The following is a 17,772-nucleotide window of genomic DNA, read 5'->3' on the forward strand; positions in this document are numbered from 1 at the left end:
CTCTTCTTCTTCTTCTTCTTCTCCATCAGCATGCTCTCGAAGACCTCGCCGGCGGGGATGTTAGCCATGGAAACTGCAAAGATGACAAACAAGAGTTAGATACAACAATACAACATCAAAGTAAAACAAGACGAAGAAAATAAGAATAACAGTTGTGATGACAACCTATCAAGAGGACTTAGCCCGGCTTGTACGAGCTTCTCCTCGGTCATGAAATTCTCAAACTTTTGTCCGAGCTTCGCCCAAGATCGAACCTCCTCCCGTGTCTTTTGGTCCAATCTGACGCCGGGGTCCTGGATGGCAGCCCTCCAGTGAGTCGGGAACGGCCACCCCTCGGTGTTATGGACTACGAAATAGCGTCTCTTCCGGGCCAGGACTTTGTTTGGGAGCTCATGCAACAACTTGTACCCGGGGCGAGGAGACATGTAATAGCTTCGCTTGTGCTCGGGTAGAACACAAGCTGAATTTTTCTTGATAGAGAGGACCGAAGAAAAAGTATCGAGGTCTAGAGGTCGTTTATAATCGTGGAAAAGAGAGATGGTACCTACGATGTTGCGAATAGAATTCAGATGGATTTCATCTACGCGGGCCAAGGATCCCGAAGTCGTTTCCTGAGGCCCACGGTAACTCAACTATATAAGGGCATCAACCCCTCCAAGGCCCAGGTACACGCGATTTAGTGCATTCTTGCTCTCTTTATTCTCAAACTCTCAGCTCGCATACTATTATTGACTTAAACATCAAAGCGACATCACCGGATTAGCCACCCTGAATTCTCTGATACTTCATTTTCCTTGCAGTTCGAATAACCTACTTGGCTACATGCGTCCAAATTGCCTTACTACTAGGAGCATCGAGATCACGCACCATCATTCTGCACTTCCCTAGAACCATCGAACGTTTTTCTGCTACATGGTTGCCTGGCAATAAAGCGTCCCTTGTTGCAAACCCTCGATGACCAATTTCTTTCAGCTTTCACCTTGATTTTCAGAATGTCCAATACCAACCGAAGCTCTTGAACAAAACTACTGTGACGTCGATGACATGGGAAATCCAAGTTTGGAGTTCCTGTTTCTCCATTTTGGGGCTTTTGTTTAGGGTTTTGGACTTTGCCCTCTAACAACATTTGCTGGCTCCTTCTCGACAAAATCGTCGCCAGTTCCTCGTCCTTGATCTTGTGAAAGGGCTCATTCTTCGGTGTAATCTAAAACTTGGTGAGGCGACAGATAGTTATGAGCTCTGATCCAGTGGTGATCACTCACCAACTATTCCACTCTTGGTTCTAAGCTCCGGTTCCTAAAATTTTTTATTTATTCAATTTTATTTTGAAAAATTGAAAAATTGTAAAGGGTAAAACTGGTTTTTCATCATTTTCGTTAGGATTTAAAGGCGATGACAATTGTCGGAAACAGTAAGTGATGCAAGAGAATAATTAAACAGTAATAAGAGCATAATTAGTCAATTAGCTAAAAAATAGGGATAGTTTAATAAATTTGCCCTTTTTTTCCTATCCAAAACTTCTTCGCCTCTCCCGCTCTCGATCCTTCACTCTCCAGTCTTCACTCATTTGGTGCGAATCCATCTCTCCAGTTATCCACCAAGTCTGCAATGAGTGCCTGTCTCCGCTCATCTGTTTCTTCTCTGGAATGCAATCTACGAAGTAATCGGCGAGAGCTCTCTTCCGTTTTTCTTCGTTCTGTTTATTCTAATGCATCCAATTTGTGGTTTACATCGCCACTTTCTCGAAATAGAGGCAAGTTCAAACATTCCCAGTCTTTTTTTTTCTGTTTTTTTATTTAAATCTTCTCTATCTTATAGAGCTTTCGATTTGACATATCTAGGGTTAGGGTTTAGATATAGTAGAGCACATTCGAGATGTTACGGTTGCGTTCAAGGAGCAATTTCGCGGGAAACAGAAGATTGCTTGGATGAAGCCGCTTCAGGCAATTTAATTCTCGAGCCACCGTGCAATTTGACAAAAGACAACGTCGAGGAATTGCTGGGCAACAGAGACAGCGTCGCAAGATTGATGAAGATGGAGCGAAGGTCTGAAGTTGAGGATGGAGTGGAGTTCAGTCGGAAGGGGCGCTGGTTTCCATATCTCGATATGTTTAAGACGGGGAGTACATTTCTGACGAGCCGTGAAGTACTTGAAGCTGTTGATCCATACATTTTGGACGTTCGCAAGGAGAGGATCAGGAAGGTTGTGAAGAACAGAAGCTATTCCGTCTGCTTGGTAGTTGAAGGTCTGACAGATTTTGGGAATGTTTCCGCTGTGTTCCGCTCGGCTGATGCGCTTGGGTTCCAATCGGTTCATGTGGTCTCCTGTGACAGCTCGAAAAGGTGCAACGAGAATTGAGGTGAAAGCTTTCGTTTTTATAATAACCATTTGAATTCCCATCTTGTATTCAATCACAGCTGAATCATATAAAATTTATACACATTTAGGCATATGGATATTGTATTATGCTCTAGATAAGTGTTTCTACTAATTGAAACAGTTTAAAGCCAAAGTTCTGCAAAATCTTGTACCACATTAGCTTACCACGCTCAACTGCTAGAGAGTCTAAACCTAATCTTGGGACGTTGGAGGATAGGCATTAAGCTCTCCCATTTTGGGGGGAGAAAGGTGGGGAGGGGGGATTATTGGAGTGAGAATTGGATTGACCTAAAACCAAGTGTAGGTTTTTTCCTCTTAAATGTGTCCCTTTGGAGGAGAGAATAGGTGAACCATCCTAAATGAAAATGTAGATCGAGGCCTGCATGGATTTGTTTTGGTACTACAAGGCATGTGCAGATTTTCAAATTTGCTTCTTTTTCCCTTTCTTTTTTTTTTTTTTCGCGGTCAACTATTTATTAATTTTTCCGGATCAAACATTGTCAGATTATTGTTTTACCTTTGTTTTTATTTGTCAACCCAACTTAACTCAATTGCCATAGGTATTGACAGTAGATGAAATGAGAAGATAAAGTGAGAGATCAGGATCTTCCACCTGTTGGTTCTTAATAAAATAGTAGGGAGATGGAGAGCTTAATTCTTCCATTTCCCATTTAGCAAGCAGGTGGAGTTGTGCGTGGGAAACTGACATGAACCAATAATATTTGGATCCCAAAAAATACCAAAGTGGTTTATTTACAGATGATTCCGTTTCAATTTAAACTGGATGCTATACGAGGACAGAGTGATTTTTTTTCATTGTTTCTTTCATTCCATTTCATTTCTCATATCCTCATATACTTGTTTAAGGCATAGAAACAATAGCCATTTTAACAATTTAATATGACCATTTAGGGCCTTTTTTGTTTGACTCCATGAAGTGTACCATATTATTTTTCTGTCATTAGTAGTTCTGGAAGATTGTCCAAACTTGATCTCTTAATGACAATCAACTGGTTTGGGCCGCGGGGGGGGGGTCTTATGGAATTTGCTTCCTTTTGCTTTATGCTAGTCCATGTGGAAAGAGAGGAATAGAAGGATTTTCAATTGGAGGAAATCTTCTTTAGGTAGGTTAATTGGGAAAATTGAGGTCCATCTTGGTGCTGGGTTGGGATTCTTAAAGAATTTGGTGGAACCAATAAAAACTAAAAAGTTTAAAATGTTATTCATCAAAAAAAAAAAAAGAATTTGGTGGAACCAAACAGGAGTAATATTGAAGACAATGGGATTTCATCTTCTTTGATCCTTCTTTTGCTACTTAAGAAGTGTAATATGTTAAGACATGCTTCCTTTTTGTTCTTTTTTATGCATTTTCTGGTTGAGGTAACCTCTCCCTCTTCTTCTTAATAAATATAATATCTCAGTTACCAAAAAAATGATAATAACACCCTACATGGTTTGTATTGTAGCATGGTATAGCTTTTATTTGGGTTTCGCTGGTTAAAGAGAAGCAAGATGTAGCAGTTTTTTATTTCGATCTCCCTATCCAAGTTTTTTGTAGGTATCTATCTTTTATTTGACTTCTGAAACCTTCTGCCTCATTATTATAGGTATAGAGACAATCGTCATGTTAGCATGGGCGCTGAGAAATGGTTGGACATTGAACTATGGAACTCCACCAAGGAGTGCTTCAGGGTGTTAAAATCACGTGGGTATCGCATTGCCACAACACACGTGGGAATTGATGCGGTATGGATCGGCCTCATCTCAGTAAGAATTGCATCAGGATATGTGGGTTTGTGTATTAAACTGCATGAGGGGCACATTTCTACCAGGCTTATCTATTAACCCTTCTGGACCTTCTTCCTAGATAAAATATGTGTACTGACTTTCAGTGTCATTAGAATGTATGTTCACTTAATTATTTGTCACATGTCACACACATATTTAGCATTGTCTTCTAGCTTTGAGAAGTCATTTAGTTTGTTAATCATGATAACTGGATGACTGAACTGATTTTCTCTGTGTGATTTCTAGGTTTCAATCTATGACATGGATTGGTCATGCCCAACTGCGATTGTTGTTGGAAATGAAAGTAGGTGAGTATGTTTCTAAAATCTTTCTATCCCCTGTTTTTTATAAGTAATTGCTCCATCCACTGTTATTGACGAGTTCGAGATTTATTATTTCATTGTAATGCTCTAGTCTTTTGTGAGGAGTGTCATGTGAATCAGTTAGAGATGAGAATAATAAAGCAAAGTAGTAATTACCTGTCATCCATGCATGTATTTCTGCATATCATGTTACAGGATTACTGATTCCCTCCTCTTCACCTCCCAAAATAAATGAATAAATAACACATGTGCATAGAGGCACTACAAAACAATAGGAACTTGTGGGCCACTAGTGTTTTCTATTGTGCAGTCATTCCTTATAAGCTTAGCTAGGAAGCATTTCATGTGTGAATCATTAAATTTGGGGAAGTGTAAACTGTCTTTTCCAATACATAAGTAAATCAGATTACAAGAATAGCAGAATTTTGTACAGCCAGTTTTCTTTCCAAGATTACTTATTTAATGCAAACAATGTCTTTAGATGATTATCTATCTGGTTGTTGGCTGATAAATTTGTTGAATGCTACTCTCAGTTGTGAATTTCTTATTGATGTTTACCAAATTCTCGATTGCAGGGGTATTAGTGACGAGGCACTCAAATTGTCTGATTTGCATTGTAGTATTCCTATGAAGGGAATGGTGGACTCCTTCAATGTTTCAGTTGCTGCGGGCATCCTCATGCACCATGCTGTTTGTGATAGAACTTCTCGCCTGGTAATGACTATTTTTTTTGATGAATAATAATAAGTTTATTGATTCAGAAGCAACTTTAGAGTGAGTTCATACATCATCCCAACGAGAGGCACGAGCTGCAGCCCCTCCTTGAGTCTTACAAGTAAACTAGGAAAGAAAAACAATAATCACAACTGAGCCCAAAATAATTCTTCCCTATTTACCCCTTGCTTAGCTAACACATCTGACAAAGTATTTGCTGATCTCCCCACCCACTGTATAGTGACCAACATATTCCTTGTCAACCAACTAAATTTCTTCATTTCATTCTTGTATCGCCACATAGCCTCGGAATTTTTTAACCAACCCACCACCACTTTGGAATCCCCCTCGATTATTAGGTGTTGTACCCCCAGCTGGTTTGCAAATTGCACCCCTTGTACAGCAACTAAGAGTTCTGCCCTGATGGAGTTCCCAATTCCCAAGGGACTTGAGTAGAGCAACAAAATCTCTCCCTTCTCATTTCTCAAAGCACCCCCCACTCCGGATAATCCTGGATTACCCATGCTGCTTCCATCAAAGTTCAACTTTATTGAGTTTTCGGGTGGAGGAGACCAGCATGTAATTGATTTGTCCTTTAAAGATGAGCACCTTGCTACTGCTGACCAATTTCTCTAAAGGTCATTAAAGGAGAATTGATGGAAGATTTCCAAGGTCTTCAGCCAATGTATTGCCCTGTTTAACACACAGTCTTTCAAATCTTGGCTGTTCTTTTCCTTGTCTTGAAAAGTTCTGAGATTCCTTTCTTCCCAAAGAGTCCAAATCAAAGCAGCACGAGCACATCTTCACATAATTCTCACTATTTTTGTAGGCCAATAAAAGGTAGAATGGTTGAAGAGCATGTGAACTTCTGCTGGTAGACTCCAACTACCCCCAAACAACGAAAGTAGCCAAGCCCAAAGGTCTGCAGAAAAGGGACAAGATACTAGTAGATGGTAACAATCCTCACCGTGAGCTCTACAGAGGATACACCAATTAGGAGAAATATAGAGAAAATGTCTTCTCTTTTGTAGGTTGTCTAAAGTGTTTACTTTCCCATGGAATACTTCCCAACAAAAAGCCATAATTTTTGGGGGGACTGGCCTGCACCAAATTTCTTTAGACGGAAAGGGTTGGTGAGAAGAAAGTTGAGAGATGGACTTGAAGAAAGAAGCACAAGAGAAGGTTCCAATGGGTCTAGGGGTCCAAACTCTCTTATCTGGCTTGGAGGGATCCAAACAAACCTGATTAAGACAACCAAGCAAAATAGAAAGAGACTCGATTTCAGCATCCCTAAGTCCTCTACGAAACCCAAAATCCCAAGTAGGATCTAAGGGTGTTCCCAAAGGTGAAACAAATTTTGAGACCACCTCTTTTTTGTACAAAGAAATAGAAAGAAGCGAAGGGAACACGTCCTTTAACGGTGAGTCTCCTACCCAAATATCCTCCCAAAAAAGAACAGAGTTGCCAGAACAAACTTCATACCTGATAAAATTGAGGAATTGAGGAAGGGTGTTGTGAATAGCCTTCCACGGTGCTGTTAGGATAGCTTGCCTCGATACACCAGCATTCCCATCCGTTCTCTGACCTCCCATGAATGCTTCCCACCACCTCATGCCACAATCTCTCTCTTTCCAAAGGCCATCTCCACAACCATTTCCCTAGCAGAGCTTGATTCTTTCTAATTACCCTCCCAATTCCCAAGCCCCCCTCTTCTTTACTTCTGCACACAATTTCCCAATTAACCAAGTGATCCTTTTTTTCTTGTCTCGGCTCCCATAGGAAGTCTCTCATCAACTTCTCCAGTTTCCTGGCTTCCCTAACTGGTATCCTAAAGACAGACAAATAATAGGTAGGTAAGTTAGCCAAGGTAGCTCGTATTAGGGTAATTCTCCCTCCTAAAGAGATATAGTTCCTCTTTCGTGAGGCTAATCTCTTCTCAAACTTTTCTATCATTGGGGTCCAAAATCTACTCTCCCTAGGATTTGCCCCTAAAGGAAGCCCTAAATATGACATAGGCCAAGCAGAGGTGGAACACTCAAGACATTTCGCAATAGCCTCGACCTCCCCTACCTCCAAATTTATACCCGCTATGTAGCTCTTTTCCAGATTTATTCTCAAATTAGAGACACTTTCAAATCCTTTCATTATCTCCTTTAGGTTTGCTACCTTTTCATTAATACCTCCTTCACAAAAAATCATTAGGTCATCTGCAAATTGAAGGTGGGTGACGGGGACTTGGTGTCTCCCTATTCTCCAACCCCTAATGGCATCTTCGCTGTCAGCCTTAGTAATGATCCTACTAATCACATCAACTACTAAGGTAAAAAGGAAGGGTGAAAGTGGATCCCCTTGCCTGACACCCCTGCAAGCTGGAAAAAAGTCTCTCACTGTACCATTTACCAGAATAGAGTAGTGACAAGTACTGATACACCCAAAGATCCAATTACACCACTTGTCCCCAAGTCCACAGTTTTGCATAACCTCCAATAGAAACTTTCAGTCCACCAAATCATAGGCCTTTTCAAGATCCAATTTACAAATGAATCCTCTCTTACTAGAACTTTTCATTTCCTCCACACATTCATTCGCAATTAAGATCTGATCTGTTATTTGTCGCCCTTGAATGAAAGCCCCCTGGGTTTCACTAATGATGGTAGGGAGGACTGTTTTGATTCTCAATGAGAGCACTTTAGCCAGAATTTTATAGATGCTTGTCACCAGACTAATAGGCCTATAATCTTTTGGGTGGTTGGCATCATTCTTCTTAGGTATCAAGGCCAAAAAGGTGGCATTAATTCCAGGGCTTATAGTGTGATTGTCTGCAAATTCCTTAAAGACTTCAGTTAGATCCTCTTTCAACACCTCCCAACAGTCTTGATAAAAACCCATTGTAAAGTCATCTGGACCCGGAGCCTTGGATCTATCCATTATAAAGACAGCTTTCTTAATCTCTTCTTCCTCGAAATCCCTTTCCAGCCACCTTGCCACTCCATCAATTCTTGGCCAATCCACCCTTTCCATAACTGTCCTCTCTCTCAAAGGCCTTCTATAAATCGATTTGAAGTGGTCCACAAATTTTCTGGCTATGTCATCCTGGTTGGTAAACACCTCTTCTCCTATCTCTAGCTTGGTCACAAAATTCTTTCTTCGTCTCCCATTTGCCAAATCATGGAAGAATCTAGTGTTCCCATCGCCTTCCTTAATCCACTTGTGTCTAGATTTTTGTCTCCAACTGATTTCTTCCCTCAATAACACCTCTTCCAAATCCTTTTTAATTGTCTCCTTAACACTCTGTCCTCCTCGGTCAGCTCATTGTGAGATTCCTTTACATCCAAGTTCTCTATTCGAGAGATTAGGCCCAATTTTTGCTCCTCAATTCTACCAAACTGATCTCTATTCCACTCTTTTATTTTGGCTCTCAACCTTTTTAGTTTCTTGTGGAACTTGATCCCCTTCCATCTTACCCCCCTCTCCTCCTCACCCCACCACTCCTTCACTTTTTTCACAAAATCTGGATGGGTAAGCCACATATTTTCAAATCTAAAAGGTTTGGGTCCTATAGGAAAAGACTCAGTACCTATTTGGATAGGACAGTGATCGAAGGTGACCCTGGGTAACGCCCTAGCAACCAAGTTTTCCAAACTATTCTCCCAAGCAAGGTTAAATAGGAATCTATCCAACTTCAAGCACAAAGGGGTTTCCTGAAGGTTGGACCAAGTGTAACTGGCTTGCAGCAGAGGTATTTCCTTCAGATCACAATCTTCAATAAAACCATTAAATTTCCTCATGCTTGTTGAGATTACCTGTTGGGGATTACTGGTTTCATCAGAGAATCTAATGACGTTAAAATCCTCGCCCAGGCACCAAGGACCATCCCATAGCCCCTTGATTGCATATAGTTCCTCCCACATCTCATTCCTCTCTCTATAGGAATTAGGGCCATAAGCATTGGTTAAAACCCATACACACCCATTCTTTACATTCTTGCACTTAATGGAAACTGAGAATCTGCCTATCAATTCTTCCACTACTTCCACCACATCCTCCCTCCACAGTGTTACAATCCCCCCGAGGCTCCCCAAGAAGGAGCCGAGCTCCAACCTAAACTTCTAGACCTCCAAAAACTCCTCACCCATCTCCCATCTAATTCCATCAATTTGGATTCTTGTAACAGCACAATATCAGGTTTTTCCCTTTGGAGTAGGTCTTTGATCACCCTTCTCTTCCTTGCACTCCCTAACCCTCTTACATTCCGGCTAATAATTTTCATCGAGACAAAGTAGCAAAAGAACCCAATAAGGGGCCATATTCTCCTTATTTTTGGCCCTTCCTCCTATCCCCTCTACCACTGAATTCTAAATCCCCCTCAATGTCTGAAATTAGCCTTTCCACTTCAGATCTTTTTTTCTTATTTGTTCCTTCCCCCCCCCCCCCCCATCCTAATACAACAATCATCCTCTTTCTTTTCTCCATCCTTTCCAGCCAATGTCCGAGGAAGAATTTTACCTTGCTCACACTTATTTTGGCTACAACATCTTTCTCTGAGTCCTTCCTTTTTATTTTGTTCCTCCATCATTGTACAGATCAACTCCCAAATTCTGTCTGCCTCCCCCTTACTACTTCCTTCCAACACCCTCTCTCTTCCTTCCACTATCACCCTCTTTCTTGCATCAGAACCTCCAGGATGGGAAGCTGGGATATCTGTTACAGGCAGAGCAAACAAGTCAGTTCCTAAAACAGAATTGACACCCATACTTGATAGAACGGGGGTAGGACTAGAATCGCTGGAAATGACTTGCTGGCAGGCGGCAACTGGTTTTAAAGCCTTTCTCCTTTTTGGACAAGGTTGTGAAGTAGACATGGTGAAAGAATCACTTCCTAACGACTACCCACTTGGAAGACCTTTCTCTGTGTTTCCGACACTGGAATACCCGCATCCATCCTCACAGCCGATTCTTGTCCCTCTCCACCAACATCATGTAGTTCATTAGACTCAGGGTCAGCTCCCTCGACGAAGGGAGGAGTTTTTACAGCTTTAGAACCATTTTCTTCACCATTTCTAGCCTTCTCGCCACCTGCCTCTTCAGTCTCTTCCTCTAGAAACAACAGCTCTGTATGCAAACTTTTTGTTTCAAAAAAATCATTGTTGCTTTTCAGAGACAGACTTCCCAGACTTGGCGTTTCGTCTCTATCAGAATCGTCATTGCTGTTTTGTTCACTCGACCAGTCTTCAATCCCTGTTCTGTTCTCATCACTAGGCTTGAGGTATCTCGGGTTGCGCCTATCTGGTGAGAGACGGTTCGCCAGGTTGGATGGGACCCACTGTAGAGAGCCTCGCGACTACGAATTTGGAGATTTTTTTGCGCCTGAACTGTTCGAACGAGAGGAGGGGTTTGGGGTAGAAGAAGATACACGCTTAATTTCGTCTATCAGATCGTCCCTCCTCCCAGTCACGTGCTTACTTAAAGTACCCCTCGGCCCATCTATCTTGTAATGGGCCTTGGGCTGAAGCCTATGGGAGCCCACCTTTACAGCCTTTATTTGAGATGCCTTCTCCGGCCTTTCATCAAGTGGATCCACTCGATTGGGTCCTTCATTTCGTCCCACGTGACCACTTAAAAGGTCATGCCCCCCTGATTTAATGGTCGAAACTAGTGAATTTTTGTTTGTTTCCCCTGACACCACCTACGCAAATGATCTGCCATTTGTCATAATTTTTTCTTGCTTTCTCCAGGTTTGACCTTCCAACTGCCCCACAGCTTTTTGGCTTCCCAGAATTTGTTGGCCCTTTTTAGTGAAACATCCCTTCCCATTTGAATTAACCACTCTCACAAGTCCATGTAGTGCTTCTTCTTCCTCCTTCTCCCCTCCAACCATACGAGCCTCCTTCCACAGCACTGCTTCAATGGAGGAAGCTAACCATATAGAGACAAAGCTCCCCTCTGTTCGTACCTCTACCTTTCTTGGAATGTCTTCTGGCTTCACACCACTTAGCAGGATTGCTACTGAGTAAAGATCTCCCCAGAAAGCACCTTTCAAGATTCCTCCACACAACACAGCTATAGATTCTGCTATTTATTGTTTCCATAAATGGAATGGCAAGCCTATTACATGCACCACTACACCATCTTCGACAAAAAAATCCTTGGAGTTAGATGTTGGATTCCATTTGAAGACTGTGAATGATCCGAACTCAGCCTGAACATTGATAGCTGATATTTCCAAATCATTCTTTAATGGATCTAGGATGGCTTTACAGTTATCAAAGGGGGTTACTATGAAGACACTCTTCAGCTTCAACCTGGTTGCCAGTAAGTCAGCTACCCTCCTCCAATCATTAACCTTTTCCTTGGCTTGTATCACAAGCTTACTATCCCACTCCTCTCTCTCTAGACCTCCCACCATTCTGCAATGGCCTTTTGTTTTTGCCATGACCACTGGCCCTTGTTCTACCCTGTTGTTGCTGAGATATACCTTCTCCTCCCTTATGGAGGCTTTTTTCTCATTTGCTACTCTTTGAGCTAAGAATTCTTTGAGCAACCAGTCAACTTCCCCCCAACCTTGGTTCTGTTTTCCTGTTGGTAGACACACCAGTTGCCTTTGTCCCTTACCAAAGAATTCAGCCAAAGCTATGAAGAACCCCTTTCTATTCCTCTTACATTCAACAACATATCTTCTCCCTTCTAATGTATTAAAATCCTGCCAGTTTATCTGCTTGCCTTTTGAACAGGCTCCAGCTATGAACTCTCTTAGCCACTCGATCACTTCTAATCCTTCCAGCAGTATTGTACCCTTTTTCGCTTCCCTTACCTTCAGGCTTACCTTCCCCTTACTTCTCATCTCTTCGAACAGGAGATTTTTTGCTTCTATCTTCAAGGATCTCCTCCACTGACCTGCCTGCACGAACTCCATCCCCTCCATTTTCCCTCCCATCTTAGTTCCTCACCATTTTCCCTCCCATCTCAATTGCCTGGTAATGACTCTTTGCACTGCGTTTCTTTGACAAAAGAAATATAACAATCAATGATTATGGAAAACTGTTCATGACTCACAACTGTTGTACTCTGGTGCTTCAGGCGTTAATGACTCACAACTCTTATGCAGAAGATATTCTATGATATGTCAGATGAACTTATGTTTAATAAAAGCAAAGATGGAATTCTTTGATCTTTTCTCCAATAGATTCAATGTCAATTTAAAAAAATATATATAAATGGTGCCACAATCACAGTAGATGTATATGCATCCATTCTTATGTCAACAGAAGGTAATGAACTTGTTCTTATTTCATTTGTAGGGTTGTCATGGTGACCTGCCCATTGAAGAAAGCCAAATCCTACTTGCAGAGTTCTCACTGCGCCACAGCAAGAACGCTATCAATATTGCCCATGAGTATGCCGAGCGGAAAGCAAGGGGCCCATTTCTAACTTCTAAGATTTGACAAGTAACTGTTAAATCTTTAATGCTCTTGCTGAATATTTTGAAGTTTGGATGCCAGAACCTCTTTTATAGGTAAATGAGGGATGAGTTTATTCCTCTCCCCCCAATTTTATTTTTATATTAGAAATTTAGAATTAATTCTTTCCTTTCAAATGACTATACAGAACAAAATATGAATTTTAGGTGTCAGTATGCTTTCATCCTTTACTGTTGGATTATAATGGACTCTGTAATTTTAAGATTGAACTATATTAGTTGATCCACCGAAAGGAATGTTCTTGACTTCTTATGTGGAAATGCATAGTGGAGCCGAGGCTTGCAGTGTGATGGACCATTGCTTTTTTATTACACTAGTTACAGATTCATCAACCTAGAAAGTTCAACCCATGGGCCATCTACTGAATGTTGCAGATCCACCAGCAGACCCAAAACGATTGCTTGACTTGCAATCACTATAAACTCTGACCAATCAAAAAATTAATATAAGCTCTCGAGATATGAGATGGACCATCTGTACAGCTGAGAGTCGGTTCTTGGGGAGATGAATTGATGACCATTGATCAATCATTGTTCATGTTGTAATGGATTATGACATTTTCTTAGCAATACGATATGAAATTGGACCCTGGAGATTGTACTGCCAAATATTTCCTGAAACACAGTACAACTATTCGTACCATGAATTTATACATAACAGCGCATGCATGAAATTAAATTACTGGTTTTTATAGTCTTTGATATTTAATAAGCCAATTAGTTGTTGAAGACGTATTTGGTTGGTTAACATACAAATCTTTATTTATTTGGCAGGTGGGTTGTCTGATATTGAAACTTCAAATGATGCTTTCTGGTTTGGTGGAATGATCTTAACTTGGCCATGCCAATGAAACATGCCAGAAGCAAATTATTACAATATTAACTTACTATGCTTTGGCAGGTTTTATCATTCAGAAGATTGGATTGGACACATTCCAACAAAAAGATTTCATTTCTGTAAAATTTTGAATCTACATTGAATATATGGAACCTGAAGTATTTGTTGTCTTTGCCACGTGGTAATGCAGTTAGCATGTTAAATTTCTGCAACTTGTTGGTGACCGTGTATTCATCCGCGGTTTGCCGCTGGCATTAAGTCCATGATTGAGCTGTTTTCCTGCACAAATATAATATATGCAAATTAAAAATATTGAAGAAGTTTGATAACAGTAAAAAGGACAAAAAAACAGTAAATGGACTGAGAGGATTGCTTGCTTCTTGCTGCACAGCCATTTGAACAGGGTTCCCCAAAGGGGTGACCTGAGAACACAGGTAACAGGTGCATCAGTTGCTTGGTGGTACAGCAGCACAACCACCTGTGTTCTCAGGTGCCACTCCTCTGGGGTGCCCCAGGTTGGATGGTTGAGATTTGCTACAAAGCAGAGAGCCAGAGAACCAGAAATGTAATTCAGGGCTTCTTCTTCAGCTAGTTTGACGTTGAATCAAGATGGCATCCTATAAGAGGAGCGGGGCCATTTAGCTTTAATTGTTCCACTCTCCAAACTCCACCCCTTGAGCTTTATATGAAATGATCTCAGGCCAGGTTGTACTTGTGTTCGTGACTATGTTGTGTTGTGTCATAATGTGCTCATCCCGCTCACTTGAGGACCAGGATGTTGTCATCCCGTGTTCAATTCATTTCCTCGTTCTTTTTCCTGCAAACTCTGTGACCAAATCCAAGCATACGAATTGTCTTTTCTTGGCTGTCTGTGACTTCTAGTTCTAGTCATCTTACATCATACATCTTCAACATTTTTTGTCCAACTGGGTGCAGCGGCCATCAGTGCAGCTGGGTTCCACATATAATGTTACAAATTTTTGACACCGGATCTGGTACCCACAAATTGTTCCCACATCCATACTCACGAAACATTACCACGGGAATATCTCTGCAGAGATATTCTCAATGCGCAGCTGCAATTACTGGTGGGTAATAAATCCGAGCCCAATTTGTGATAGTAGATAATTTCGGTCACACATCTCCAGCCATACATGCCATCATGATGTTGATGATTTATTTTTGTCTTTAATTTGATTGTAGCGCTAGATGGCTCTCTTTAGAAAGGGTACAAATACAAATAGTTACAGTGCAAATACATACCGCGTTTTGCAATTTGCATTCTACATATTTCTATTTGTAATCTTTTTTTTTTCTTCTTCTTTTGGTACTCCTACTCCTAATCTTTTCAAATTGAGCTGTTTGAGAAGAGTGGAAATGCCAATACAGTGCATATATACATGTATTCCGGTTCATTTTTATTGGTATATGGTAAGAATGCATTTATTTATTAAAATTGATAATTTTCAAGACAATTTTTAATCCAAAACGAGGGTAAAGTTTGCATCTATTACACCTAAAAGAGTAAAAGTTGTTTAATATATTACAATAAAGGTAAATTTCAAACTTTTTTTTTTTTTAGTTTCTTTTAAAGTGCTATACAACTGGAGGATAGGGGTAGTCCAGCCCATCCTCCAACCCATAACCCCCCAACTTAGGTATAGACGAGATTCGATTCCAAATCTCCACTAAGATTAGCAAAGACCTTACCAACAACTGGCTAGCACCTTACGGGTAAATTTCAAGCTCACTTCGTGTTTGCATCCAAAACTAAAAGAATAAATTTTGGGCTTAAAGAGTAAACACTTATTTCCGAAACACCAATAAATATTTAATGGTATATGGTCTCAGCCCGAATAAATACTTCTTTCGAATAAACACTTATTTTTAATCACTCCAATGTATTCTACGTAGTTGTATTCACACTCTTAGCAAACGGAGCCTTGCCTACACTGAAGTTATCCGCAATATTTATGGCCTTATGGGTAAATTCATCTTGCTCTAGGTCATTAATTGAAAGAATGACGACAAGGTCATTCTTCTCTTCTCTCGGAATCTCTACGACTTCTAGCAGATGGATCCAATTCTCTTCCATCTGCACTTCTTCAATCTCCCTCCTTACAAAATGCCCAGTTCAAATGACTCAACAACAACAACCTCTCTTCCTTCTAAAATCCATCACAGATTACAACCACATGAAACAGTTTTTAGGACACATTATCACCAATAACATAGCTATTGACGAATTTTCATTAATGAAGCTCATCGATCTGTCTTTTTCCTCCTCTGGGTCCGATGTCTCCGCGCATCTATTCACTCAGTTCCAAGATTTCATCAATTCTGAAATCTGCACCTCCATGATCCGATCGTTTACACACTCAAATAAGCATTTCCTATCAATTTTTGTATATATCATGATGCATAAGTATGGATATGTTCCTGATTCTTCCACCTTTCCAGCTGTGCTCAAGTCTACAGCTCAAGTATGCCGTCGGAGGTTCGGGAAATCAGTACATGCATACATTTTTCAAACGGGTTTTAACTCGGATGTCTTCACAAATACCGCCCTCGTGCATATGTATGCAACCTGCACGTCTATTGGAGAAGCTCGACGATTGTTTGATGAAATGCCCGTAAAGAATTCTGTTTCATGGAATGCGTTAATAACCGGTTATACCCATAACAGGAAATTTAGGGAAGCAATAAGTACGTTTCGGGAGATGCAGATATCTGGGTTTGAACCTGGCGAGGTAACCATGGTTGGAGTGCTTTCCGCATGCGGCCATTTGGGGGCTCTAAATCAGGGGAAATGGATTCATGATTATATAGTTCAGAAGAGGCTGAGGTTAAATGTGTTTGTAGGCACTGCTCTTATTGACATGTATGCTAAATGTGGTGTTGTTGATGAAGCTGAAAAGGTTTTCGGAGCAATGAGAGTAAAGAACGTCTACACATGGAACGTTTTGATCTCTGGGTTTACCATGAATGGTCAAGGTGAAGCTGCTCTGCAGGCATTCTCCAGGATGGTCATGGAGAATTTTAAGCCAGATGGAGTTACTTTGTTAGCTGTCTTATGTGCCTGTTGTCGCCAAGGTCTTATAAAGGAAGGTAGGAGGTATTTTGTCAGCATGGAGAAAGAATATGGGTTAAGACCAGGGATTGAGCATTATGGATGTATGGTTGACCTTCTCGGTCGAGCTGGCTTCTTGAATGAAGCTCAGGAGCTTATCCGAACAATGCCCTATAAACCAGACCCTGTTGTTTGGAGGGCACTTCTAGGTGCATGCAGAATCCATGGAAGCACCCAGTTGGGTGAGGTAGCAATTAGAAACCTTCTTGGTCTAGAGCCAAACAATGGGGAAAACTATGTTTTGCTATCAAATCTATATGCTCGAGGTCATAGATGGACTAAGGTTGGTGAAGTGAGAGATATGATGAATCGTAAGGGAATTCGAAAGATACCTGGGTGCAGTTCTATTGAAGTTGATGATGCAGTGTATGAGTTTGTGGTCTCAAATAGCTTAGACGTCGAATTGGGGGAGGTTTATAATATGTTGGCTGATATGAAAAATGAAATGAAATTGGCTGGTTATGTTGCAGAAACTGAGATGGTTTCTTATGATATCGAGGAAGAGGAGAAGGAAAATTCCTTGATGTATCACAGTGAGAAGCTTGCCTTAGCCTTTGGGCTTCTAAAAACTTCTTCGGATTCTACCATAAGGATAGTGAAGAATTTGAGGATTTGTAAGGACTGCCATGGCTTTTGTAAGATAGTCTCAAAGATCTACAAAAGGAACATTGTTGTTAGAGATAGGAACCTATTCCACCATTTTGCTGGGGGTCTTTGTTCTTGCAAGGATTATTGGTGAAATGTTCAATATTTATGGAACTTTGCTAGCTCTTAAATTTTGCAGAGTGCAGACAAGTTTACTGCTTCAACATAAGATACATGGTGAGCAATGAGTTGGAAATGGGATCAAACCATTCATTGTTAATTGTTTTCCTTTCTGTGGACGACTTTAATCAAGATTATATTCCTGGTCTTTAATTTCAAGTCTAGCAAATTTGAGCGATTAAATATGGAGATCTGGATTCTCCAACTCTCAGGGGCAAATTCGTTATTGTATACGAGCGTCGGTAATGCGGTTTGAAGGAAAGTCAACTGACATGAAGGATCCTGTGAGAGTAAGTAAATGAATTAAATATCTAGGCCGAGTCGGCAGAAGGAAAACCACAACAGGATGTGGGTCCAA

General features: G+C 40.8%; 1 protein-coding gene and 1 pseudogene across 2 annotated transcripts; both read left to right on the forward strand.

The window, feature by feature from the left end:
• The first annotated feature begins 1,201 nt into the window (after positions 1 to 1,201).
• On the forward strand, positions 1,202 to 13,696 carry LOC104598020 (tRNA/rRNA methyltransferase (SpoU) family protein). 2 transcript variants are annotated; one of them, XM_010259884.2, is made up of 7 exons: positions 1,202 to 1,753; positions 1,842 to 2,343; positions 3,988 to 4,126; positions 4,415 to 4,476; positions 5,067 to 5,205; positions 12,503 to 12,717; positions 13,456 to 13,696. In XM_010259884.2, exons 1-6 carry the CDS (start codon positions 1,609 to 1,611, stop codon positions 12,644 to 12,646), a joined length of 1,131 nt encoding a protein of 376 aa, XP_010258186.1. In that variant the 5' UTR covers positions 1,202 to 1,608; the 3' UTR covers positions 12,647 to 12,717; positions 13,456 to 13,696. The 2 variants fall into 2 exon arrangements, with proteins under 2 accessions (XP_010258186.1, XP_010258185.1); XM_010259883.3 differs by having other exon boundaries at positions 1,479 to 1,753; positions 3,988 to 4,147.
• A 1,844-nt stretch (positions 13,697 to 15,540) lies between these two features.
• Positions 15,541 to 17,388, forward strand: LOC104598183 (pentatricopeptide repeat-containing protein At4g21065 pseudogene; annotated as a pseudogene).
• The last annotated feature ends 384 nt before the right edge of the window (positions 17,389 to 17,772 follow it).

The sequence above is a fragment of the Nelumbo nucifera genome, chromosome 4, assembly GCF_055504915.1.
Source record: "Nelumbo nucifera cultivar China Antique chromosome 4, China Antique-T2T, whole genome shotgun sequence".
In the NCBI taxonomy this organism is placed as follows: Eukaryota; Viridiplantae; Streptophyta; class Magnoliopsida; order Proteales; family Nelumbonaceae; genus Nelumbo; species Nelumbo nucifera.